General features: G+C 40.3%; 1 protein-coding gene across 8 annotated transcripts in view; it reads right to left on the minus strand.

The window, feature by feature from the left end:
• The window catches only part of cryzl1 (crystallin, zeta (quinone reductase)-like 1), a 48,632-nt gene that overhangs the window by 20,269 nt on the left and 939 nt on the right, over positions 1 to 27,424 (minus strand). For 4 of the 8 annotated variants that reach the window (XM_069888977.1, XM_069888979.1, XM_069888980.1 and 1 more), the window contains exons 2-7: positions 26,392 to 26,494; positions 14,119 to 14,190; positions 10,942 to 11,019; positions 6,073 to 6,145; positions 1,773 to 1,817; positions 1,614 to 1,685 (exon numbers count right to left, since the gene is read on the minus strand). In XM_069888977.1, coding sequence (XP_069745078.1) covers positions 1,614 to 1,685; positions 1,773 to 1,817; positions 6,073 to 6,145; positions 10,942 to 11,019; positions 14,119 to 14,184 — 334 coding nt within the window. In that variant the 5' untranslated portion in view covers positions 14,185 to 14,190; positions 26,392 to 26,494. The remainder of the gene's footprint in view (positions 1 to 1,613; positions 1,686 to 1,772; positions 1,818 to 6,072; positions 6,146 to 10,941; positions 11,020 to 14,118; positions 14,191 to 26,391; positions 26,495 to 27,424) is intronic. The other 4 variants (XM_069888976.1, XM_069888975.1, XM_069888978.1 and 1 more) reach the window with 3 other exon arrangements.

Raw genomic sequence — 27,424 nt, forward strand, 5'->3', positions numbered from 1 at the left:
TTGCTCATGCACTCCTGCATTGAGCCATTACCATGAACCGGAGCGGCACGTCGCAGAAGCAACCACCCACCTCCACTGTTTGTGGCAGTGGCACATTGCTGGGGATGGGAACTGATGGCAGGGGGGTGGTGACCGAGCTAATGACCGGGGTTGGGGTAAGAGAGAGAGGGACTGACAGCAGATACTTCCCATGAGTGCGCAATGCGTCACTCATCTCGTCATCAAGGTAGCGGGATCCCCCCCTTAAATAATCAGGTCGGTGATTTAACAGATATTTGAAAAGATGTGACCCAGTAATCACACCGACATCCCAGGAGGACTACCCAGGTGCTGCAATTTGAAAGCCCCTCGTGTTTAACTTGATAATTTTAATAGGACTTTACAAAAACTGCATGAAAGGAGATCACCCAGCACTATTAAAGAATTAAATGGGAAACATAGGGAGGTTTCAAAAGACATATTTAATAGTTAAAAGTAAATAATTAGCCACCCAAGCATGCAATAAAATGGTCACCATGCTAATCATCCACTCCATTCAACTTTCCACAATTACCACTGATCACTGCTTGAACTCTACCCACTCTCTTGACAATTCAACCAGAAAATATGCAATCTCTCTCACACACACATTAATTAACTCTGTGCTTGATGGCATTAATTTAATGAGGAATACTATAGATCTACTGATGGATTGCAGCTGCCAAGGTGAAACCCAGATACTGAAAGGATGAATGCATTGACTATTTTCCTTAGATAATGAAACTAGTCGGGCAGAGAGAACTTTTGAGACATTCTTCATTGACGGCACACTGAAGCTATAAACAATTACTCATAGCTGATACTTTCACTGTATTACTGTTCTACCTTCAATAAAATTACAGGACAATTATCTGCAATGCTCTTTCCAAAGTCAAAATATTATCACTCTTGTTCACATTTCAATAACTTTTTTTGTTAAGTACACCATTCTCAGAAATAATCATGGACAGAAAATTATTTACATAAACATTAAAGCACCTTTATTTTATTTTAAAACAAAAACATTTCGTTTGACCATGTCATTAAAGGGAACGTATACAAGAGTGATTGTACAAAATAATGTGCTCAGGACTGGGTTCCCAATCATGATCCAATGAAACGATCCAGTTTGTAAGTAAAAGTTAAACATTCTAAAGTACTGATTAGTCAAGGAGAATATCAAGAATTGAACCAATTATTCCAGAGTAGAACACATTTTAACGACAAATTATCAAACAGGATATACGTTTAATCCAAGTTCAGCTAATTTTTAAAAGCAGCTTAAGCAAATGAACTTGAGGCCATATCCAATCAAATGGCATCTGTTAATTAGATTCTAAAGAGGAAGAACAAAAATATCAAATCAAGTCAGTACTTTTCCAAATTACAGCTAAAACAAACAATGTTGTATGACATTGCACTGCATGGACAATGTTAGAGACCAATGAATGTATTTTAATTCCTTTAATGTAAAAAAGCAAGTTATTTCTTCTCTTTTTTTTAATATTCTTGCCCTTGGTGTCGAAGCAAAATGAACAATGAAAAATGTAGACAAAGAGAAATTTTTAAAAAATCACTGGAGAGTAGAAACATACCAAGACTGTGCTCATGAACCAACACTGCAGCACTCGAGAGTCCAGACTCTGTGCAATCCAAGGGAAGAATGCCTGAGAGATGAGCAACATTATGTTATACATTAGCATTACTTTTAAAACAGCATTTATAAAAGGGTATTTCACTTTTTGCCCACTTACCAACCACTTCATCATTTGGTTTAAAGAAGCTCACTTTTGGCCCTACTGAAAATGAAGAATATCATATTTAATTCAAACAAATGAGAGGCACGAAAGGACATTTAATAACAGCTACTATTATTTGTGAACATGGCACAAGTCTAAGCAGGATCTCAAGAATAGTCTCCATCCTTACTTCCTACAAGAAGCTCAGTGTTATTTATCCAGCAATTAAGCGAGCTGTTATCCAGCAATGAAACAGTTATGATTCCAGCTATGCCAAATTATCCAAATGCAACTAGTGGAGTGCTGGGCAGATCACAGGTTAAGAAGGATGCAATTAGTCCAAGTTCCCAAGTCTGATACTTATGAAGCAATACAAAAAATCACTGAGTTTCATTGAGTGTATTATACATGTTTAAGGGACCATAGGGCATCCACCCACATGGAACTCCAAGCAAAGAAAACAACAAAACCTTTCCATCCTTCCTACACTAGACATTTATTTTTGCTCTTTAGAAATAACAATTGTTCCAATATCAGATTGATTTGAAGCAGTTGTCTAATTTGAAAGAACTGAATTTCGATATGTACAGCTAAAACTCTTCAGCTTAATATTAATATCATACAATAATTCTACTCCTTTTTATTACCCAAGATGATCAACATTGATGGATAGTTTGAGGGAGCCAAAGTCTTGTCATTGCAACCCAAAAATACGAATTCATTTATTAAACACACAGTTGATTGAAAAATGGTTTTTTTAGGAATTAAAAATGCTGGAATTGCTGTAATTTGTGGAGACAGAAATTGGTTTTACATTCAAATAGAGATTAGTTGGAGAGGGATCAGATTTTTATAGAGAAAGTGTGGAGAATAAGAAAGGTATGTGACAAAGCAAAAGGCAATGGAGATTAATAGAGGAAGCAGGCGACAAGGCAGAGTGAAAATAGGCGCTAGAAGAGAACAAAAAGGCAATCTGGAGAACAATGCAATTATCCAAAATTACCAGATAATGTGGCAATGTGAATAAAAATGCCAAGAATGCAAATTAATCATAATTGCATATTTCAAATACTATACATTGATCTCCGAAGGCTGCAAGGAGGTCAACTAGAAGATTTCAGTTTTATTGTCAGAGAATATACATGACATCACATACAACCCTGAGAATCTTTTTTTCTGCGGATGCTGTAGAATTTCTACTAATTGGTAGTGCAATACAAAAAACTGTACAGTATATACATGTCAACAAATAAAGAAATGTAAACTAACCGACTGCAGTACAGAGAGAAAAAAAAGAAAATCAATAAAGTGCACAAGTCCTTAAATGAGTCCCTGATTGAGTTTGTCATTGAGGAGTCTGATGGTGGAGGAGTAGCAGCTGTTCCTGAACCTGGTGGTGTGAGTCTTGTGACACCTACACCTCTTTCCTGATGGCAGCAGTGAGAACAGAGTGTGTGCTGGGTGGTGTGGCTCTTTGATGATTGCTGCTGCCCTCTGACAGCAGCGTTCCCTGTCGATGTACTCAATAGTGGGAAGGGTTTTGCCTGGGTTGTGTCCACTACCTTTTCAAGGGCTTTACACTCAGGGGTAACGGATTTGTATTAACCTATTCTTTCTTTGGCTTGGCTTCGCGGACGAAGATTTATGGAGGGGGTAAAAGCCCTCGTCAGCTGCAGGCTCGTTTGTGGCTGACAAGTCCGATGCGGGACAGGCAGACATGGTTGCAGGGGAAAATTAGTTGGTTGGGCTACATTTCTTTTATAAAAATCTTAGTAAATTATAGAGTCAAAATATTGTATCTGTATTCTTAGGAAATTAGCTGTGGGTTGGTACAGGGTCACACATTTATAAAGAACTATCATTTTCAGAAGAGTGTTCATTCTTGAAGTCGACGTGTCTGGGACAGACAGAGCTAATGGATTTTAAGTGGGACTTAATTATTCAAGAACTGCTGAAGAAGCCATCTGTTTTTAATCAAAGCCACTTAAGCCTCTCGAATAGAGATAAGGTCAGAGGTTGCTATGGATATGAAATGGTTTTAAAAAGGTACAGAATTTTGGTAGAAATAAAACTGATGGTCACGTTATTTCCAAGAATCGAGGATGACCTTGTCCATGATGTAACTGTCACATAACTTGGAGAACTACGTTACTGAATTCAGACATTTTGAGTTCAGTTTTGGAACAGTTCAGCTTGGATTTCACAGAAGTCAAAACCCTGTGACATACAGGGGTTGAAACCATGTGAAAGACAGGACTGAGTAACAGTAACCAGAATTGGTGCTGTTTGTTGTGGGTTACTCGTAGAAAAAGGGGAACACCGAATCTGTGGCTTTTGAATTAATGAAGACCAATTTGCTGTCTCTTTGGAAAAGTGGCCAGAATTCTACTGGGTCTATTTTTGTGTTTTGCCACTTCGTTTAACCCTTGTCTGGTTTGTGAATTCATCGTGGGAAAAAATAACCACATTCGCTGTTTTAGAGAGCAGATTATTCGTGTGGAAAACATAATTGTGAGTAAAAGAGGCCTGAAGATATAATGTTTAAAAGCTCTTTATAATTATTTCTGAACTGAGAATTTAAGACCTTCAAGCAAGACTAAAATGATGCTGAACTTTTAAAGATCGAATTTTCAGAGTGGGACTTTGAATTTTACACACACACACCCCTGCATAGTGAGGTTAAGTTCAGAGTCAAGACAGAAATGTTATGCTATTAAAAGTTTAATAATAAAAACTATTATTTTGAATTTGCCATTGTCTTGTGAATTTTTCATTGCTGCTCCTGTATTAGTGCCAATAAAAACCCTTTAGTCCCAAACATAATTAAAAGGGTTGTTAGTACATAACAGTAATGATATCCCCATATCATAGTGTCATGCAGCCGGTCAGCAGACTTTCCACTACACCTCTGTAGAAATTTGCCAGGGATTCTGGCATCATACCAAACCACCACAAATTTCTGAGGAAGTAGCGGTGCTGACCCGTTGGTGTGTTGGGTCCAGGAAAGATCCTCCGAGATGGTCACTCCCAAGAACTTAAATTTGCTTGCCCTGTCCACCTCCAATCCCCCAATGATCACTGGCTTTCCTTTCCTGAAGTTAACAATCAGCTCCTTAGTTTTGGTGACATTCAGCCAAGTGTTCAATCTCCATCTTGTAAGCTGACTCATCCCCTTCCTTTATACAACCCACTACTGTGGGATTGTCAGCAAATTTATAGATGGTGTTATTGTTGTAGATGCTCTATTTTTCAAGTTCCATTGAACTTTGTTGGACTCAGAATGGGAAGAACACATACAATTGACAGGTGGCTCTAAGTGCAGGGCTTACCCTTGCAGGACAAAGAATGAGGTTCCTAAAAGCGGTCACCCAAGTCTGTTTGTTCATTCCAAATGTAGAGATAAAGTTAAAAGGCAGCAAGACGTGTTAAATTGAAAGCAGAAGTTAGGGTGGGAAGTGAAAACACGGAGATTTCTATCCAAGTTCTGGCAGCTAGGAAAAGGAACGAAGGTAGAAAATGTGGCCAGTGTTACAGTTGCTGGCCCTGCCAAAGTGGTGCATGGAATCATAGATTGAAGTACGTGCGTCGAAAGTGGTTCAATGGGAGAATGGAATGCTTGCATTATTGGGTGGTAGTAAATGGAGACAACACAGATAAAAGGATTGCTAGTCTATCCCAAAGAAGAAAGGAGGGAAGAAATGAAGGTGAACCACAGAGGTCAAAACAGGATGCAAGGTGACAAAACAACTATTGAAATTTTCTGATTCTTGGATCCCTTGCAGGATTTGTCCTTTTAAGATGACTGTGGGTTCAAACTCAGAGAGCTTACAGGCAGATGTGGAAAAGTGATGATGGTCATTGTTTCGAGTGGGGGAGGAAAGAAGGTGATCACCAAGCCACAAGGAAATATAACCTCCAAGCCTAATGAAACATACACACGCACATGCTCTTAATGGGATACAATATTGGGCAGAATGTAGATTCAGGAATCAGTGATGATTAAAAAAAAATTATCCTAACTAGGCAATGATAAAGACAATATTCCTCTCCCACCAGAGGTATTTATTTGTTGACTTTAAATCGGTAAAAGTTCAGGAACTAATTGCACTAGTTATTCTCCAATTGAAGAATCAGGGGAAACTTAAATGCAATTTCAACTCCATTGTTTCTCAGCACAATATTTGGTGCTTGATCAGAAAATTAAACTAAATAAGGAAATGCCACATACACTAACATATTTTGGATAAATATTATTAATACAAAGATTATTTAAAAAAACTCACAATTTTCTGTAAAAATGAAATCTCTAACTTACCCTCAGTAACTATGCCAGCAATTTCCCTTCCAATTGGCCAGAAATCTTTCTGAACTTTTAACTCCATCAGCAGCTAGATACAAAAATTAATGTTTTAATGATTTAAAAACAAGTCAGTTGATGTCTTTCCAAATCATGTTCTGAAGGAATGTACAGATATTTATATTTTATGAAAAAGGTACTGGATAAATACTTTAAACTCATAAAATAGTGCCGGTTCTACAGGAGAATTCTGATTATTCAAAATGGTCGGGACCGGGTCTATTTCGGATAAACAATATTTCAGATAACTGGTCATTTTTATAAAAAACAGCCCAGTAGCAAGAGCAAATCACTTGTAACAGTGTTTAAACAACAATAAACAACAATGGAAGGCTTTTTAAGAATGTTTCATTCTCACCAAAAAAAACCCAACCTGAACAAAATAACACCAAAAACTCAAAATGCTACTCAGGAGGTTTTTTCCACCTGTGACATCAATTTGGCTCTGAAAATCTTTTTGGATAAAACAGGATTTCTGATTGTTTTGGAAATCCTCATTTATTAGAAAAATATCAGAGCCAAAATGACATCATTTTGGCTTCAAAGTTTTTTTTAAATAAATGAGGATTTCCTCAATTATCTGAAAAATTTTTTGGAGCCGAAAAGATAACCGAGATTTTTGGATAATACAATTTTGGATAATTGGAGTTATAATGTACTCAGAAAAACAAGGAGCATTTATGATTGTAAAACTATTTCAAAAAACAGGGCAAATGCATATTGTAGTGAATGATCACTTTCTGCATTGTGTGATGAGAGGATTTTAAATTAAAAAAAAAATCAAGATGGCAGATTTTTTTTGCCAAAAATTTAAGAATTTGAACTGCACTTAAATCTTGTGATTACATTTGGATTCAAGTTGGATGTACCACCAAGATCAGTATAAGGCCCACATGAGTCTTTAGAAGAGGTCACTTGGAGTGGAACAAGAAGATAATCTAACAATCTGATGAAAACCCTCACACAAGGTTTTGGGTTTTGCAATTAGAAGAAATTGCGAATAGAAAGAAGAATTATGCATTTGCTTAAAACATAGAGAAGGCTATTTTACAGGACAGAGTTGCAAAAGGTAGTGGACACAGCCCAGGACACCACAGGCAAAACCCTTCCCACCATCAAGGGCATCTACAGGGAATGTTGCTGTTGGAGAGCAACAGCAATCATCGAGGATCCACACCATCTAGCACATGCTCTGCTCTCACTGCTACCACCAGGAAAGGTTTATAGGTTTCACAAGATTTCCACCACCAGGTTGAGGAACAGCTGCTACCCCTCTGCCATTAGACTCCTCAACAACAAACTCAATTAGGGACTCATTTAAGGACTCTTACTTGTACCCTTTATTGTTTTTTATCCCCCCTCTCTGTATTGTACAGTCTGTTTACATTTCATTTGTTTACATATGTACATTGTGTCCAGTCTTTTTTTGCACTATCATTAAGTGGTAATTCTGCCTCACCCACAGGAAAAAGAATCTCAGGTTTATATGAGATGCTATGTACGTACTCTAACAATAAATCGGAAATCAAAATTGGATTTCTGACATGTCACTACAGGAAGGATATTAAAACTACAAAGAGCACAGATTAAAGTCAGTTCTCAAAAACTGTTGATTTTTTTTGTTCAATAATCTTGGAAGCATTTACTTACAACTGTTATTTTGTTTAGCATGAAAATTGTTAAAATCCAATAGCAACTTTTCTAATTAGCAAAACCATGTCAAATGTTGTTTGTTAGCAGCATGTCCACACCCTATAGAACCATATAGCACAGAAATAGGGCCCTTTGGCCCTTCTAGTCTGTGCCAAACCATTTTTCTGCCTATTTCACTGACTTGCACACAGTCTATATAACTCTCCATACCTCTTCCATCCATGTACTGCCCAAATTCTTCTTAAATGTTAAAATTGAGCCCACATTCACCACTTCAGCTGGCAGTTCGATCCACACTCCCACATCATGCTCTCATATTAAATAACAAGCAGCACCCAACTTCAGTACAGCGATAGTAAACAGATTTTTAATGACTTCATCAAATGGATTCAAGATAACGAGGCAAATTAAAAAAGCTACAAGGTAAAATTTGGTTCACCTTTACATTCATAACCAATTATGGATTCTGAAATTTAGGGCATCCAAACAATTTTAGGAACCTTAAACATAGATCTGCAAAAATTAAGAAATAGTTTTCTAAGATTCTGACCATCATGGTGGATTTTTGAATAAATGGATACTGGCTGTAAGCAGTTTGTATGTTCTCCCTGTGGGTTTTCGCAGAAAGCTCCAGTTTCCTCCCACTGTTTGAAATGTACTGGGGGTGTAGGTTAATTAGGCGGGATGGGCTCGAGGGCTGAAATGGCCCGTTACCATGCTGTACGTTTACATTTAAAATTGTAATTTTACTATGCTTAATAATGGAAAACAAGGCGAGGGAAAAAGCAATAATAAAATGGAGATTGAGAATCCAGTTGAGTGGTCCCAGAACAACAGCTTTGCCCTCAACACCACCAAGTCCAAGCTTATTGCGGATTTTAGGAAGGAGAGGCCGATGACCATGCACCTGTCCACATTGATGGAACTGAGGTGCAGAGGGTGCAAATCATCAAGTTTGTGGAAGTCCGTATTTTGAAGACCTCTTCTGGAGCCGGCACAGATGCAACTGTGAAGAAGGCACACCAACACGTCGACTTCCTCAGGAGATTTGGTATGTCATGGAATACTCTAACAAACCTCTACATATGCATGATTTAGGAATTTGAATGCCCAGGAATGCAGCTAGCAACAAACATAGCCAGGACCATTGCAGCTCTCATCCAGAGAATACATCAATGACGCCTATAGAGGCCTCAAGGAGGCACCCAGAATAACAAAAGACCCCATCACTCTGATCATAATCTCTCCTCACTGCTAACTTGGGACAGAAGGTACAGAAGCCTGAAGACCAGCATCTCTAGGTTCAAGAGCAGTTTTCTTTCTCCCCTTCTATCAGGTTCACCTAATCATTGACTTTATATTGTATATTAATGATTTGGATTGTGGGAAAAAAATAGCTTTGTGGCAGAGTTTCCAGATGAATCAATGATGGAGGAGCAGATAATGTTGAGGAAACACAGAGGCTGCAGAAAGGCTAAGGAGAATGGGTACAGACAAATGAAATATAATGTGGGAAAGTGTAGAAAAAATAAATGGGCAGACCCTTTTTTTAAAAATGGGGATAAAATTTAAAAATACCCAGATACAAAGGGACCTGTTAGTCCTCATGCAGGAACTTGCACGATGAGATGGTGGTGACAGAGACAAATGCAATGATGGCATTCATTTCAAGAGGACTAGAATACAAGAGCAGGGATGCGTTGTTGAGGCTTTGAGGGTTCTGATGAGACCCCACGGAGTATTGAGAGCAGTTTTGGCCTCCTCATTTAAGAAAAGACTTGCCGATGTTGGAAAGGGTTCAAAGGGAGGTTCACGAGGATTATTCTGGGAATAAAAGGGTTATCATTCGAGGAGCATTTGACAGCTCTTGTCCTGTATTTGAGCCAGAGGGAGGTAAATCTGTGGAATTTTTTTTGCCACAGGCAGTTGTGGAGGCCAGGCCATTAGGTGTATCAAAAACAGAGATTAATAGGTTCTTGATTACCCAGGACATCAAAAGCTTTGGGGAGGCCAGGCAGTGGGGCTGAATGGGGAAAACGGATCAGCTCATAACTGAATGGTGGGACAGACTCAATGGGCTGAATAGCCTATTTCTACTCAGATGTTAAGGTCTTATACTCCAACACTACACAGGGACTGTCTGCATGATTCCAAAGTCACTTTTCTTTTTTCCCCAGGGATGACTGTGAATATTTATTGTCCATTTATTTTTTTTGCATTTATTGTTTCTTTTTAATTAAATTAAGTGGACGATTATAGTTGTTCAATTGTTTTTGTAGTCAATTTGTTTATTACAAAGTACCTGTTTGGGTACAGCAAATAATTATTTTGGTGTACATTTATATTGTACTATACCACAATAAACTCATTATCATTAGGATGTTAAAATGGATTGCTGTACCACAAATAACTATCTATCCAACTCCTCTTCAAGTGGTTCATGAGCACACTTCCCTCCTTCCACCAGACCAGTTTTACATTTACCCTCTCTCAATTCTTCAAAATATAAAACCGATGAGAGAAGGAAAATTTTGAAATAACAAACACTTGTTCAAATATAGAATGTTTGCAAAGTAAAAGCTCACTCAGTTTTTCACCTTGAAAATATTTTTCATGATTCTTCCATTCACAAACTAAATCATTTCATGTTCAATACATCAATGAGGTTTTTTTTTGTGCTGGTGGTTTTAGAGGGAAGGGAGTTCAAAATAATAGAGGACTCCATGCACAGCAGTTCTCTTATCTGAGGACCTTATTCACTTTGCTCTTCCTGCTAATGTGAAGCAGCATCAGGCACAATTGGGTCCCGATGATTCTTCCAAAGCATGTTAATGAGAAATTATGGAGATGCCGAGGGTTGTGGTCACATTACAAAAGGGACTGAAAAGGCACAGAAGCTGATTTATGTTCTTTTAATTAGTAAAGCAATCAGGGAAGAGTTCAGAAAAGTTGTGCAATAAAAAGTACATGGCAAATTAAAACGATAAATAATGACTGGAAACTATGATAGAAAAAATTTTATGGACAAAAATTTTTTTAAAAGCTAAGTGATAAATTAAAAGATAAACTAACTGGTCAATTAATTAATTAAATGGCTTTCATCTCACAATCAGAATTTTATTGTCGTTAACATGTCATGAAATTCATTGTTTTGTGTGAAACTGAAATACTTACTTTCGTGTTCACAGGGGTCAATGCACAAACTTTAACCTGCATCTTGACATCATGATCATGTACAAGAGGAAGAGGTTCCTAGAAAATAAAGCCAAGACGTTTTACATTTTAAAATTTAGGCATACAGCATGGTAACGTGCCCTTCCGGCCCACAAGCTGTTCTGCCCAAATACACCAATTAACCAACAAACCCAGAACCTTTATTGGAGGGTGGGAGAAAACCAGAGCACTTGGAGGAAACTCACTTTGTCACAGGAACAACGCACAATCTCCTTTGAGGCCACTCCAGATTCAAACCAGCTGGCGCTGTAACTCCCACAGTTTTGTTAATCGTGTTTAGCATAGTATGTGTAATCTTAACAGAGAATGTGCCTTGTTTGCATTTCGTCGCTGTACAGATGTGCCTTGGAGTACAACCACACTGTATATAGTTCAAGGTGATTTCACAAATAACATCATGCAATTGGGAAAAGACTATTGTTCCCTGTGGTCTTAACCCTGGAACTACAGCAAAATTAAAAAAAACCAAAACAGAATATGCTGGTAAATTCTCAGGTCAGGAGCAGATGCAGGGAGAGAAAAAAAATTGCAAATGGTGCCTAACCTGCTGAGATTATACCAGCAATTTAAAAAAAAATTAGATTGCAATGATCCTTGAATGTTGCTCAATTTATTACAACTGAGCTTGCCTGGGGCCTGGATGTTTAGTGCCTGGTCTAAAAAGGGGTTCGAAGAAAGAAAAAAAAAGATCCAAATACATTCCCCGCTTTTTGGAATAATCCCATGTGCGAATTTCTATTTGGGCTTTTATATCCATCAGTGTACGAATGTGTAATTCTAATTCACAAATATTTCCCATTTATTCAGCTTATCAAGAGTGTAAAATAAGCTTTCATACTCAAGTCCCAGTCTCTCTTTGTCATTGCTGTATCCTCTTCCAGTTGTGCAATTCCAAGAATTCTGGTGTTGATGGCACAGCGCAACGCTATTACAGCGCAACGCTATTACAGCGCAACGCTATTACAGCGCAACGCTATTACAGCGCAACGCTATTACAGCGCAACGCTATTACAGCGCAACGCTATTACAGCGCAACGCTATTACAGCGCAACGCTATTACAGCGCAACGCTATTACAGCGCAACGCTATTACAGCGCAACGCTATTACAGCGCAACGCTATTACAGCGCAACGCTATTACAGCGCAACGCTATTACAGCGCAACGCTATTCCTCCCACATTCTAAAGAAGGACGGGGTTAGTGAGTTGATTGGTCACAGTGTTTTTGGGCGGTGTGGGCTTATGGGCTGGAATTTGCCATCTACAAATTAAATTAAAATTTGCTTTAGTCACCACACCATGATTAATCTTGGGTTGTGCTCACGTTACAAAAGGGACTAAAAAGGTTATGCAAGCTCCAAGCTCTTGAATTCCCTCTCTAAACTTTTCCCCATTCTCAAGATGCATCCAAGTTTCTTATCATTTGTCTAGGTTATTCTTTAATGAAATATATTCAGACATCCGACATTAAAAAAGACAGTCAATAAAATACTTGTTTATCTTTGTGTTTAGCAACCAAATAGAAAGGATCTTTAAATTTTCATTTAGCAAATCTGTGAATTTGGATTAATGGACATGTAATGGACATAGACCCTGAAATATCCAATTCCCTCTTAAACTCTTCTGCTCCAAGGAGCAGAATTCCTGTGTGACTAAAGCACCATTGGCCTGAAATTATTACTATTGCACTCTTTCCAAGATATCTTTCTTCATGCATGATGTCCTGAATTGCCAAATCACTGTTTTACAGTCACAGAGCAACAGACTTTTCAGTTCGAGTCCACATGGACCATCAACCACCCTTTTATATTGATCCCTTTTAATTCTCCCACATTCCAAGATTTTGCCACTCATCCAAGCACAAGGGTCAGCCAAAAAAAACCTACCAACTAGCACATCTTTGGGATGTGGGAGGAAACTCGCATGGCCGGAGAGAGCATGCAATCATCACACAGAAAGCAGGCAAGGTCAGGATTGAACACGGGTCTCTCATGCTGTCCAGCAGCGGCTCTACTAGTTGCACCATTGTGCAACCATAAATCAAAGTTCTCCAACCTTACTCTGCTCTTGCACAATTGACCTATAGTTATGAAGTCCAGAATCCCGTTTACTTTTTAAAAGGCTTTCCGATTATTGTATAGACAGGGGAGGTGAGATGAGCTAGGTCATTTTTCCCTGGACCATCGGCTGAGGAAGGGCCGAACAGAGTGTGTACAAAATTTACAAGGTCAGAAAAGATGAATAGGCGTCTTCTTTCCACCCCCCACCCACTGCCAGGGTGGCGAGAGGGGGAAAAAAAATAAACCAAAGGGGCAACTTTTTCATGCAGGAAGGAGCTGCCAGAGGAAGCTGTAGAGGCAGGCACAGTTTTGACATTTAAAGTACATTTAATCAAGTGCATGATTTTAGATGGAAATGGGCTAAATGCAAGCAAGCAGACAAGGTCAGATAGGCAAATTGACAAGCACTGAAGAGTTCGGCCAGTCAAGTCTGAAAAAGAACCATTCACAACTACAGTAATTTCCGTCTCTTAGCACTTTGTTAATTTTCAATTCACAGTTCGACCAATGTTTTATCTTGAGCTCATTCTAGATGCCAAGCCTTCAATGTGGCACTTGATCAAAGGAATTTCGAAAATAGTTTTATTCCATATTCATTACATGAATCCTCTCTTCTGTAATTAAAGTAGACAAGGCAATTAAACACTCCTTAAATAAATCCATACTGGCTTTTCCAAATCAATCCATACTTGTTGAGCCTTGCACTTTTCTTGAACAAAAACCAAAAATTAATGTTTCAAGTTAATGGCTGCTTGTATTTTGGGCAAAATATTTCCCAGTAGTTATCAAAAACATGCTTTTCATTAAACTCAGTTATCATTTCCTCTGCACTGTACTAAATTTGAACACAAAGACAATATTAACACGAATCTCAGTGCAGCTGGGATCATTACATGACAGGAGGGCAATTTTTGAGTATGAATGAGCAAATTTATTGGTTTTTATCTACGGGAACAGAATAGTTTTGTGGAGTTGAACGGTCTTACAAATCAATGTAATTATAGTGGATAAATTTTTTAAATATTTACTTTACTTAAATTAGTAAGGGTGGTACTAACCTTGTCTTGAAACACAAACTTTACATCTTCATTAGATTCTGCCAATTGGCAATATAGCCCCCTCATCTTAATCTTATATATAAAAAAAAGGAAAATGAGAGACAGTAAATTACACACTTTCCTGACAAAAAGGACAAAATTCCACATTTATAATGAATTGCTAGAAATAATGTTTATGAATACAGTGTATTTTTCACAGGTTGAAATGACTGATAGTTCAACTCAAGGAGATAATTTCCACAAAAAATATGTGATGTATTTTTGTTGCATTAGAAAGAAATTAAAAATGCCTTAATTTGACTCTTCCCATTTATAAGATTAGAGAATACAAAAACAACATTTTGAGGGTCAAAGCATTCAGTGGTTGAAAGCCCAGAATCATGTCTTCCTAATGGTTTTTAAAAAAAAGCAGACTGTGGCGGCGGCTGCACTGCTAACTGAAGGATCGCACAACCAGATGGGTTGAGTTCAGTGAGCAAAAACTGATTTATTGCAGGCTGCCTGGCTGCTCTTATAGTCCCAGCCCGGACTTGGCTGAGAACTGCGCTGGGGGGCCCCCGACGTCACCGGGGCCGAGGTCGGGTGGAAACCCCCAATGGCGCCATTTTGGCTGGCTGCCCAGCCGCGTGCATGACAAGCTGGGCCGGTTCGCCTGCCTAATGGCGTGCCGCCACAGGACCGTGACAATTGATTTGCCACTGAGTTAATTAAACTGCTTGGAGACAAGAGATTGCACATGCTGGAATCTGGAGCAAGGGGAGAAAAAAAGGCTACTGGAGGAAATCAGCAGGTCAGACAGTATCCGTGGAGTCAAAGGAATAGATGACTTTGCATCACGTCTCAACCCAAAATGTCAACCATGCGTTTGCCTCCAAAAATGCCACTTGACCTGCTGAGTTCCTCCAGTACCTTGTTTTCTGTAATCAAATCAAACTGCTTGTTATTTTCCAGTTCTGACAAGCATCATGTCTGCATTTCTACAGGGACCAATTTGTAATTGGGGCAGCACTGATAACAAAGCAATTAGTTCTGCTGCTTCATGGCTCCAGAAACCTGGATACAATCCATAACCTCAGGGTGCTGTCCATGTTGCATTTTCAAGTTAATATCCACAGGATGATCTGTTCTATTCCCATCTCCAAAAGATATGTTAGTACATTAATTGGTTACTGTAATCTTTCTGTAGACAAGTGGTTAAAAAAATCAAATGGAAGTCGATAGAAGAAAGAACAAGTTGTGTTCTTTTATCTTTAGAAGCAGGATCACAATATTCATTTAATTTTTTAAACAATTTTCCTGAAAACAATCACTCTCCTTGATTGCTATTAAGCAAGAAAGATTGCATTTACCCAGGAATACTTCCGCTTCACTGATGAGACAAAGCTTTACACGTACATGGTTCAAGCTAATCTATGAGGCATCCTCACCGTTGGTGAGACCAAATGCAGATTGGGTGACCGCTTCACCAAACACTTTCACTCTGTGTGTCTAAATAAACTTGAACTACCAGTAGCTAAGCATTTCAATTCCCTGTAGCATCCCTATCTTCAGCTTCAGGAAAACAAACTTGTTTTCAGGAAAATAAACTTGAATAATTCCCCCGGACAGCCTTCAACCCAATGTCAATTAACATGGATTTTTCTAATTTTAAGTAAATCCATCTGGCTTCATTGTTTCCATTTCTTCTTTATCCACTGTGGTTTTTAATTTGACCTCTATCTAAGGATCTATAGACATATACTCCTTTGATTCTTCACACCACATGATGTCATTGCATTTCTTTGTATCAAAACAAATGAACTGCTGGAGGAAGTCAGTGGATCATGCAGTATCTGTCAAGACAAAGGGATGGTCCACATTTCAGGTTGAGATCCTGTATTTAAAAAAGATTATCAAAGTTCCCTTTGAAGCGATAATGGTAGCAGTTATTGTCTATTCACTTCATGTTGTACCTTCATAAATGAATTACCTCAAGTCTCTGGATTAAACTCCAACCATTTTACTAACCAACCAATCATATCAACTATGTACAGCAAAAGTCTTCTCTTCTCACTGGCAACCATGTCAATTATTCTGTATCATTTGCAATCTCCTTAGAATGCAGTTGGCATGGAAGTCATTCATACACAAAACAGGGAACCAAGTACAGAGCTCTCAGAACCCCATGGATAATATAGCCTCCCTGTTTGCACTTTACTGTGGACTGCTCATATTTTTAATTAGCCCACCATACAAGATAGTCATAATCCCCAAACTAATTATTTACACAACATGCTGTCCTCTTTACCCCATCTTATTGTATTGAACCTCAAAAAATCAACTTTCACATACAACTTTCCCTTCGCAAATCTCTACTAACTATTCCTAATTAACCACTTTTCATTCATCAGCTTTAAGATACCCCGAAGAATTGTTCCTTTCATTTGTTCACCTATATTCTCCCTTTATTTTCTTAAAATTTCCTCTTGACAAGCTCATTGTCCACTTTCAAAAATATTACACCAAATTGAACTTATTTAATATCATTATTCACACTTGTGAAGGCCTGCTGAAGAGTATTCAGCAAGAATCTTCTCCAAATCCTCCACCTTCTTAAATAGATAATCTTTTGGTTATCTTATTGCAGTGGTTCTCAACTCCCAACATCTTAACATTGAAGTGTCCACGAAGCAAAGTTATTCTCCAGAATAAGAACCTGAATACTCCCTCTGCATGAAAGGACATTTTATCAAACTAGTCTCTTTACGGCGGTTCAGTACTTTGTGCAGTTATCCTCATTTCTTTTGATGGCACATGGAACACAGCAGAAATTACAACCAAATTAGCTCAGAAAGAAGGCAGTTCGAAGGGTATTTAATATTAAATTATGATGGTGTGAGAATCTGTAAGTGCATTCTTCAGAATTACTGCACAATTACCAAATCCTACAAAGGAGAAACATTGCCATCTGTCATTCACCACTAATTAACATTTTAGATCTTAAAAGAGCGAACAAACCCTGGGAGCCTAGTCGGTTTTTTTTCCACAGCTGCATCCGATGTGGGATCACAAATGGAGACTATAGGTTTCTACAGGAAGGCTCTGAAGTGGGAGTCTGTAAACTTGGAGCAAAATCAAATTTGGGCCAAGATAAAGCACGTGGCCTACAGTTCAATAACACCGGAGAAAACATTCCCCCCCCCCCCCCCCACCAAAAGGTTTGCTTCCTGAAAAATAATTTTGATTTCTGACCCACAACTTTAAGCTGAGCACAAAGATAATTTCAGATTTTCTGTATCACATAGGAAGTTGGAGAAATATTAAATTAACTTCCATTGAATTTAGCAAGTTTAATCGCATAATGATGCATATTGCATTAGTTCAAATGACCCAAAAATGTTTTGCTGCTTTTTTTTGCATCTGATGCCTCTTGCATCAGTATCCAAAAATACTAATCAAGCATTGTCCATATATTGCTTTTCCATAGGATCAACCTGTCACCATGTTTGTCACTCCCTTTCAAGCTGCCATGTAAAATCGGGTGAACTGGCCAATTTGCCTGGTTAGCGCTCCACTCACATGTTAGCTTGAAAGGGTCTGATCTGGTCAGCGTGGTCCAAATCCAATCAGGACCCTGACCTACCTCAGAGGTAGTCAGGGAATCCAATTAAACTTAACCAGGGCATGTCTTCCGGCGGCTTGAACAGAAAACTGGCTGACCCAGTTATTCCAGTCATGTCAGCACTGGCACCACAGGGAAACCCCGTGTGAATTGCCTGCCGCGATTGGGGAGAGATTGCAGCATCACTGCCGCTGTGGGGGTGTGGGGAGAAAAGTGGTCGCTGCCGCTTAAAAGTGCCGACTGACTGCACCAAGATCAGCTGGAAAAAAGTCCAAGCGCGAATGCAGAAAATGAATTTGCAATGACATGTTGTACTTCATGGGGGTTTTAAAAAAAATGGTTGAAGTAGACTTTAAACATGATAGCAAATCAAAAAAGTTTATAGCTAAAAAACAGTATGTGATAGGAAATTTTTAAGGTAATTTTCACTATTAGCAGCTCAAAATCTACAAAATACTCCCAAAAGTGTTCAGGAAGCAACATCTTCGATGCCCAGTGCAATTCGCTCAAGTCAAGAATAAACATCAAAGAAGAATGACCACTTAAAATCACGTAATCATAGAAACATACCAAATTTGAGCTTACAATTCCCTTTGAAATCAAGCTTGAAAGATCGGTAGTAATGATTGACAATGAAGTTTTCCATCATACCTAAATTCAGTGCTTCTCACAAATAGCATTCACAATCAAGGCACACTCATTCAACAACTAAGAAAGTGGTATTTGGTTCAATTTAAACAAATGCAAATTTGTTACATTTTCGAACAAGTTTGTTATTGGATTACAATAATTCATTGCTCTAGAGACTACACTGCTGTATACAGCCATGATGAACAGAAATCAGTTTAATTTCACCAAAAGTATGTCAATATGTGGTTCCATTAAGACTATAAAAAATAAATGGTTTATTTTCAACACAGTTGAAGCTGATTCTGGCCATTTAAACCTGAGCCGCCCCAATACCCCAATTATGTTTTCAAGGGTGGGAGGAAACCTGATCACCCAGAGAAAACCCATGCAGACATGGGGAGAATGGACAACTCCTTGCAGACAGCCCCAAATTCAAACCCGGGTCACTGGCCGTAATAGCATGGCAGTAAATTGTATATTAACGATGCCATCCATCACTTGATTCCTATTTAAACAAGTACTCGTATTCCTCCATTTGTTCTTCTGGTCTATTGCCAAGGCAAAGAATAGGGTCAGTATATTTACAGTTTAGTGAAAATGTTGTGCACTGATTAATCTCCCTTTCAATTTTATAGGCAGACATGTTACAAAAATTCTCCACAGATACAGTCATCTGATTTAATGCATCAAATCACTCAAACGAGTTGGAAAAAAAGGTTTACTGCATTGGTTTCAAGCAATATATTTAATCATGCAATTTTATTGTCATTGAGTTTTTGATTTTGTCTCCTTTTCCAAAATTCCATGATGATTAAAACACTGGAGGTCTCCTCAGTACCTTGGCCAATATTTATCCATCAACAAACAGTTCCAAAAAAAAAATTACCCATTCATTATCTTATCACTGGCTGGAGTGTTTCCTACATTCCAACACTGACATCAAAAATATTAATTGAATGCAAAGCAATTGGAAAATTGTTCAAAGTACAGTAAAATCCACCAGATAATGGAATTTTCTGGTTGCTTGAGATTGTGTGCTGCGTGATTGGAGAACTAACTGATGGGGGAGGCACCAATTTTAAAGTTTCGTACTTTTTACCTATTTATTTTCTGCATTTTTTTTGCCAGTTGCTTCAATTCTGAAAACAGGAATTTGCTGCAGTGGATTTGAGATACAAATTGTTTTTTGTCTTAGTCCTAAATTGCCCACCACTGCTTCTCAAACCACGTCCCCTGATCCCAGACTCATTATCTCACTTGTCAAGTCTTTTAAGAATTTTCTGGTGAGAAGAGATTTCTTTTAATTTTTCTAAACTCTAAAGATTATAGTCCCAGTCCTTTCAATGTCTCCTCGAAAGGCAAACGTACCATCATTAGAATCAGTTCAGCAAATCCTCACTGGTTTGTTTTGGTAAGAAGTCCACAACTCTACTTAATAATCCAGATACAATCAAGACTTGCTTATTTCTGTAATCAAGCCCTCTCGTCGTAAAGGTTAAAGTATCCTCACAGAGAGGTTCTCTCATGCTGCCCTAGATTGGCTACATTAGATTGCAGGGAGTGGGAACCCGAGCAAATTGAGGGGATGGCCTTTACTTGAGCCAGCAAATCTGAAAGGAAGGGCAGGTGAAGAACAGTCACACCAAATTGAGAGGCTGTTGCATGTTTATTTTAATGGAAGGAGTATTGTGGGTAAGGCAGATGAACTGGAGCAGTACTTGGAATTATGATGTTGTGGCTGTGATGGAGACATGGCTGCAAGAGGGATGGCCTTGGCAGCTCAATGTTCCTGGCTTTTGTTGTTTTAGACAAAAGAAGGATGCACAAGAGGTGGAGACATAGAATTCCAAATCAGGAAGAGTGTCGCAGCTGCAATCAGAAGACCAAATGGTGGTCTAGTGAGGAGGCAGTGTAAACAGAGATCAGAAAGGTGTAATCACACATACTATTAGCCTCCCAATAACCACTGGGAGGTTAAAAAACAGATATGTTGCCAGTTTACAGAAATTTGGTAAAGCAACAGGGCTATCATATTGGGAGACTTTAATTTCCCCACTATTAGTGCCAGATAGGGCAGAATTTGCTCAGGGCATCCAGGAAAGGCAATTGAAGTCGCATGCAGATCAGGTTGGAGGCCATACTGGACCTTGGCAAATGAGCCCAGTCAGGTGATTAGAACTTCACTCTATCTGGCTCACAGAAGTTAGAGTAGTGGTGGAATGATGTTATTGGGCTGAAGGCCTGTGATCAGTGGTGTTCCATCGGGATTGGCATTGACATATACATAAATGAGTTGGATTTAAAAAGTAGGTGGGCAGGTTAATAAGTTTTCAGATGATACAAAGATTGGTAAAATTGTGGACAGCATAGATGGATGTCAAATAAAACAAGATAGAGATCATTTGCGGATATGGGCAGAGAAATAGTAGATGGAGTTAAATCAGGACAAGTGTGAGGTGCTGCATTTTAGGAAGTCAAATGTAAAGGGACTATGTAGTTAACAGTGGGATTGATGTGCCGAGAGATCTAGGAGTTCAGATCTAAAGTTCAATGAAAACAGTCATGCAAGTGGCTAGGTGGTAAAGGCAGCATAATGATGTGTTTGTCTTTATTAGGCAGAGCACCGAGTAGAAAGCAAGATCATGTGACAGCTCCATAAAACTGTGGTTTGAATACTGTGTGTGATTCAGGTCACCCCATTACAGGAAAGATGTGGACACTTTGGAAAATGTACAGTAGAGGTTTACCAGGGTATAGCCTTGTTCAGAGGGAATGGGTTTTTGGAAGATATTGGAGGAAATTATGTTCTCTGAAGAATGGGTGATCAAAGGGAGACCTGATGGATGTGTACAAAATCATGAAGGTGTTGATTGGGCACAGTGTATTCACTGCCTCAAGAAAATATGTCATCATCTAATAAATGGCAACTGGTTATTTTGAGTCCTTGTAAGGTAAAACATCATGAGATGGGAATGTGTAAGGAGTTACCCTGTGCAGGGCTGTAACAAGATGTGAATGCATCCTTGTACTTACAAGATAAGAGAGACATTGATGGAATGAGAGGCAGGAAGCTAGCAGGGAAAGGATAGCAACAGTTTTAGTCATTGGACAAGTAATGATATGATGATGTTCTAAGCACGTATCCAAGGGTATAAAAAATCACCATTTTGCTGATAACGGCAGAATGCATTCTCCGACTAACATTGTTAGTCGCAAGTGTTACAATCCGGTAATAAAGAACAAAGAACCCTGATTTCGACTCAGTCTGGTGTTTGTCTCACTCATTCATGAACAAAGCAGACCTAACAATTAGAAAATATGTCATCATCTAATAAATGGCAACTGGTTATTTTGAGTCCTACAGCATGGAAACAGTCCCTTTTTGCCCAACTTGCTCTCATCGAGCAAACATCGCGCTCACACTCCTCCCATGAGCCTGCATGTGGCCCTTATCCCTCTCAACCCATCCATGTATCTGTCCATATTTTTCTGAAACATTAAAATATTAAAGTTCAATGTTCAAATTTATTGTCAGGGTACATTCACAACATCACAGATTTTTTTTACCTGCAGGCCAAGCGGAGTTTCTACTTATCAGTAACTGTAAACAGTATTCAAGAAAAAAAGGTATATATACAAAAAAATGTAAAATATGTAAAGAAAGTGACTGCAATCTAAAAAAAAAAATTCAGTAATAAAAAATTAGCAATTAAGAGTCCTTCAATAAGTCTGAGTCGGTTGTTGAGAGGAGGGGGTAACAACTGGCACATAAATTTCTTTACTGATGGCAGCAGTGAGAAAAGAGCATGTCCTTCATGGTGTGGATCCTTAATAATTGCTGCTGCTCTCTGATAGAAGATTTCCCATGCAAATTTTCTCAATGGTGGATTGAGTTTTGCCTGTGATGTACTGAGCTGTGTCCACTACTTATAGCAGGGTTTTTTCGCTCAGGAGGTACTGGAGCCCCCATATCAGGCCAGTCAGCACACTTCCCACTACCCATCTATGGAAGTTTGCCAAGGTTTCAGATGTCATACTGAACCTCTGCAAATTCCTGAGGAAGTTGAGGCACTAACAAGCATTTTTTGTGATGAGTCCATGAAAGGTCCTCCAAGATAGTGACTCCAGGAATTTAAATTTGCTCAACTTCTCCAGATCAGATTCTCCAATGATCCCTGGATCATACACCTCTGGTTTTCTCTTTCTAAAGTCTATGTTCGGTTCCTTTGTTTTGGTGGCAGTGAGTGAGAGGTTGATTAGTAAACCATTCAGCCAAATGTTCGAGGGAGATTCAACATTTGTATGCTGACTCAACATCCCTTTTTACACAGCCCACTGTAGTATCGTCAGCAAATTTTTAAATGGTGCTATGGTCATACTGAGTCATGTAGTCATAGGTAAAGTGAGATAAGCGGGAGCAAAGTACGCAGCCCTGTGGAGCTCCAGTGCTGATGGAGATTGTGGAGGAGATGTTCTTGCCAATCTGCACTGATTGGGGTCTGAAGGTGAGGAATCCAGGATCCAATTACACAGTGGCATATTGAAGCCCAGGTCCTGGAGTTTACTGATTAGTTTTAAAGATATCATGCGTTGAATGCCAACCCTTAGTCAATAAAGAGCATCCTGATGAATGCATCTTTGCTGTCAAGGTGCTGCAGGGTTTTGCATCGAGCCAGTAAGATGGCATCTGCTGTAGACTTGTAGCAGCAGTAGGAAAATTGAAATGGATCCACATCACCACTCAGACAGGAGCTGATATACTTCAACACCAGACTCTCAAAACACTTCAACACTGGATGCAAGTGCCACTGGTCAGTAGTCATTTCGGCAGTTACCACATGCTTCTTAGGCATCAGTACCATTGAGGCCTATTTGAGACAGATGGTTACCACACCCTGCCGGAGTGAAATGTTGAAGATATCTGTGAAAACATTAGTCAGATGGTCTGCGCAGGTTTTCAGGTCTCGGCCTGGACACTTTCCTTGGATTCAGTCTCCTGAAGGCAGCCTGCACATCATCTTCAAATACTGACAGTGGAGGAGCATCAGGGGACGTAGGGGTGCACAGTAGTTCTTCTTTGGTCTGATGGTCAAATCAGGTGTAGAATGCATTGAGCTTTGTTGTCTCCTATTGCACTGGGTTTGGTATTGGAACAGGCTGCATCAATTAGGCTCTGCCACAGCTGACAGGTATCCTTCATAGTTTCCATTCTCAACTTGAATCCTCACTTCGTCCTGGTGACGGCTTTCCATTGGTTGTACCCACTCCTTCTGTCATGTTCCAATCTCCACACTTAAATGCCTGTCATCTGGCTCTCAACAGGTTCTGGACTTCATTGCTCCCCCAGGGCTTCTGGTTTTGGAAAACACCTGAATGATTTGGTGGGGACACACTCATCCACAGCTGTTTTGATAAAGTCCAGAATGGCCCTGGTGTAATCATTCATATCCTCAGCTGTTCTTGAACACTGCCCAATCCACTGACTCAAGGTAGTCCAGTAACTGTTCTTTAGTCTCCTGCAACCACCTTCTGTTGTCCTAATCTCTGTAGCCTCTTGTTTCAAGTTCTGTCTGCATGAAGGCAGAAGGAGCACCACCAGGTGATCCAACTTGCCAAAATGTAGTTTTGGGAAAGAACGATAGACCTTCCTTATCTTAATATAGCAGCAATCAGGTGATCTAGTTCAGCAAGATATGTGCTGGTGATAATTAGGCAGGGTTTTCTTAAGACAGGCCTGGTTAAAGCCACAAACTATTGTGGGTGGGCCGTCTCTTGTTTACCAACCACGTCATGCAGTTCCACAAGTGCCTGTTTGCATCATAAACTTCGGTGAGAATCACTAATGAGAATTCACAGGGTAGATAGAAGGGTCTGCATTTAATCAATATTTGTTCTAAGGTGGTGGAGCAGGAGGTCAACATGACTCCAACATCTGTATTAACTTCATGAAAAGGGCCTTTTCATGTACAACTTAACCCCCAGTACACTGCTCCCCCTCTCTCTGCCAGAATCAAAAGGTCTGATCTAGTCTGTGAATGGTGAAAACTTCTGATCAGATTACTGTTGGCCAGGTCTCAATGCAGCAAACAACTGAGATTTGTCTCACCTGTTTCTGTACCTGCCTCAACCACCTCCTCCAGTAGCCCATTCCATCCACCCATCACCCTCTGTGTATTTTGAAAGATTATGTTATATTGTTTTATGTTTTAAAGGAGTAAAATGTGGGGCTTTTTTAAGTTAGGTCACAAAAAGATACAAACACTTCGCAACACAGATCTCATTTGAAATGCCAGAGCTCTGATCAAGCCAGACAGTCCAAGTTCCGAGTGTCTTTGCAAAAACTTTGAAGAATGCCTATAGAGACTTAACAAGTAGGTGTTAATTAGACATTTTGTGGAATAATGGATTATTGTTTTGGAAAGCAACAGATGAACAAAAGAAGAAGATTGGGTGAGTGAGAGAGAGAGAGAGAGAGAGAGAGAGAGAGAGAGAGAGAGATATTCTACATTTCAGTAGCAGGGACTGGAACATGACATGACAACCTGGCAAGCTTATGGAAAAAACCCAATTTTGAAGATGGGTTGTGAATTCTTATTTCAGCCTGATTAAAGCCCTTTTGTGGTCCATACAAGAGGAGATGGCTGGCTGTTTTATGTTTTGCATGAGATAAGGGAAACAGAAAAGGAACTCTGTGGTGACCTGAAAGAAAAAAGTCATTATCCGGAAAACCCTGATGGGGCAAGTTTCTTCAGCAAGGCACTGAAGTAGCTGATCAGAAGAAATCAATTTGTGTGGCTCCAACGAGCAATAAATTTCTCTCTGAAAACCAACGAGAACCTTCCTGAGTAGTAACCATTTATCTTTCAAGCACCAAAGCCTGGTAAAATTCAAAAATGTTAAATTCTGTGCAGAGTACCAGAATTGTCTGATACGAGTGAACTTGGAGGAGTGAGAAGTGAGATTGGACTGTGAATCAAAAAACTTTCTGAACTTACACACACACTACATACATGTGCACTTTGAATTAAAAGGGGGTTAAGTTAGATTAAGTTAATTTAATAGTAATAAATTAGAGTTTGATCCCGTTTTCATGTTTAAAGATAATTAAAAGCAACTTTTGTTTAAGTAACAATCTATCTTGGTGAATTTCTATTGCTGCTGAGCTTTGGGGTCCTCTGGGCTCATAACAGCATGTGTGTGTGTAAATATATAAAAATTACTCCTCAGGTTGCTGTAAACTCTACCTCTTCACCTTCATGCCCTCTAATAATTCCCCTACTCTGTTCTTTTGGTGTTGATGGCCACACATAGCAGCAGCAATTCATGCCCAATTATCCCTTCATGGACTACTAGTACAATTTCATTAACTAAAAAAAAGCCTCCCAATGAATGAAACTCACAATGATCTGGGGTTTCAGGCAAGACGAAAAACTGAGAAGCACGAAACTGTTGGAATTTAAAGCAAACAATGGAACTCCACAGGTCAGGCAGCACCCCTGGAGAGAAATGGTGATCGTTTCACTTCACCTGATTTAGAACCTCCCGCAACCCCTCAAATATGTAGTTCAGGAGCAAGGAGGCAATGCCATAGCGTGCAACTTCAAACTGAGAATAGTTTCCCCACTCCTCAAAAGGGTCTTGAATTGACGGGGTAACAAAAGAGGGGGCTGATTAACTTCTGAAAGAGGAGGGAATTGGGGCAGAAGACAAAGTGCTCTTTTGGGGTTTTATCAGAATGAACGCTCAGGCAGACTTGAAGGACCAGATGAGAGGGCAGGTGCCATAACATGTTAGTGCTCCAAATCAGACAAATCCATCAAGCAGAACTCCATCTAGATTCACACACACACACACACACACACACACACACACACACGGAAGAAGCAGCTTCATTTTGAATACTCAAGGATGGGGAGAATATTAGAAAGATAACTATTCCTCCATTAGCAAGTGCACAGACCAGATTGTGGGACACTTCACCACGTTAAATGGCAGATTTAAATTAATAAAGGGACATGAAAATCGGGATGGAGCACACTTACCACCGTGGTCAATATTGAGATGACTCCATCCGACCCCTTTCAAATTCTCAACACAAGGTTTTTAAAATAAAGTGAGGACTTCATGCCACCAAATTATGCACTGCTTTGAGACGGACAAGATTAAAAAGTCCTTTTCATGCATCACCTAACATGCCCCACCCCATAACAGCCCAGAACCCCCCCCCCCCATGGCCACTGAGCCAACCTCACACCCCCTAATCAGCCCGGCACCCCTATCAGCCCGGCACCCCCCCCTTATCAGCCCGGCACCCCCCCCTTATCAGCCCGGCACCCCCCCCTTATCAGCCCGGCACCCCCCCCTTATCAGCCCGGCACCCCCCCCTTATCAGCCCGGCACCCCCCCCTTATCAGCCCGGCACCCCCCCCTTATCAGCCCGGCACCCCCCCCTTATCAGCCCGGCACCCCCCCCTTATCAGCCCGGCACCCCCCCCTTATCAGCCCGGCACCCCCCCCTTATCAGCCCGGCACCCCCCCCTTATCAGCCCGGCACCCCCCCCTTATCAGCCCGGCACCCCCCCCTTATCAGCCCGGCACCCCCCCCTTATCAGCCCGGCACCCCCCCCTTATCAGCCCGGCACCCCCCCCTTATCAGCCCGGCACCCCCCCCTTATCAGCCCGGCACCCCCCCCTTATCAGCCCGGCACCCCCCCCTTATCAGCCCGGCACCCCCCCCTTATCAGCCCGGCACCCCCCCCTTATCAGCCCGGCACCCCCCCCTTATCAGCCCGGCACCCCCCCCTTATCAGCCCGGCACCCCCCCCTTATCAGCCCGGCACCCCCCCCTTATCAGCCCGGCACCCCCCCCTTATCAGCCCGGCACCCCCCCCTTATCAGCCCGGCACCCCCCCCTTATCAGCCCGGCACCCCCCCCTTATCAGCCCGGCACCCCCCCCTTATCAGCCCGGCACCCCCCCCTTATCAGCCCGGCACCCCCCCCTTATCAGCCCGGCACCCCCCCCTTATCAGCCCGGCACCCCCCCCTTATCAGCCCGGCACCCCCCCTTATCAGCC

Source organism: Narcine bancroftii, chromosome 7 (genome assembly GCF_036971445.1).
Source record: "Narcine bancroftii isolate sNarBan1 chromosome 7, sNarBan1.hap1, whole genome shotgun sequence".
NCBI classification, from domain to species: Eukaryota; Metazoa; Chordata; class Chondrichthyes; order Torpediniformes; family Narcinidae; genus Narcine; species Narcine bancroftii.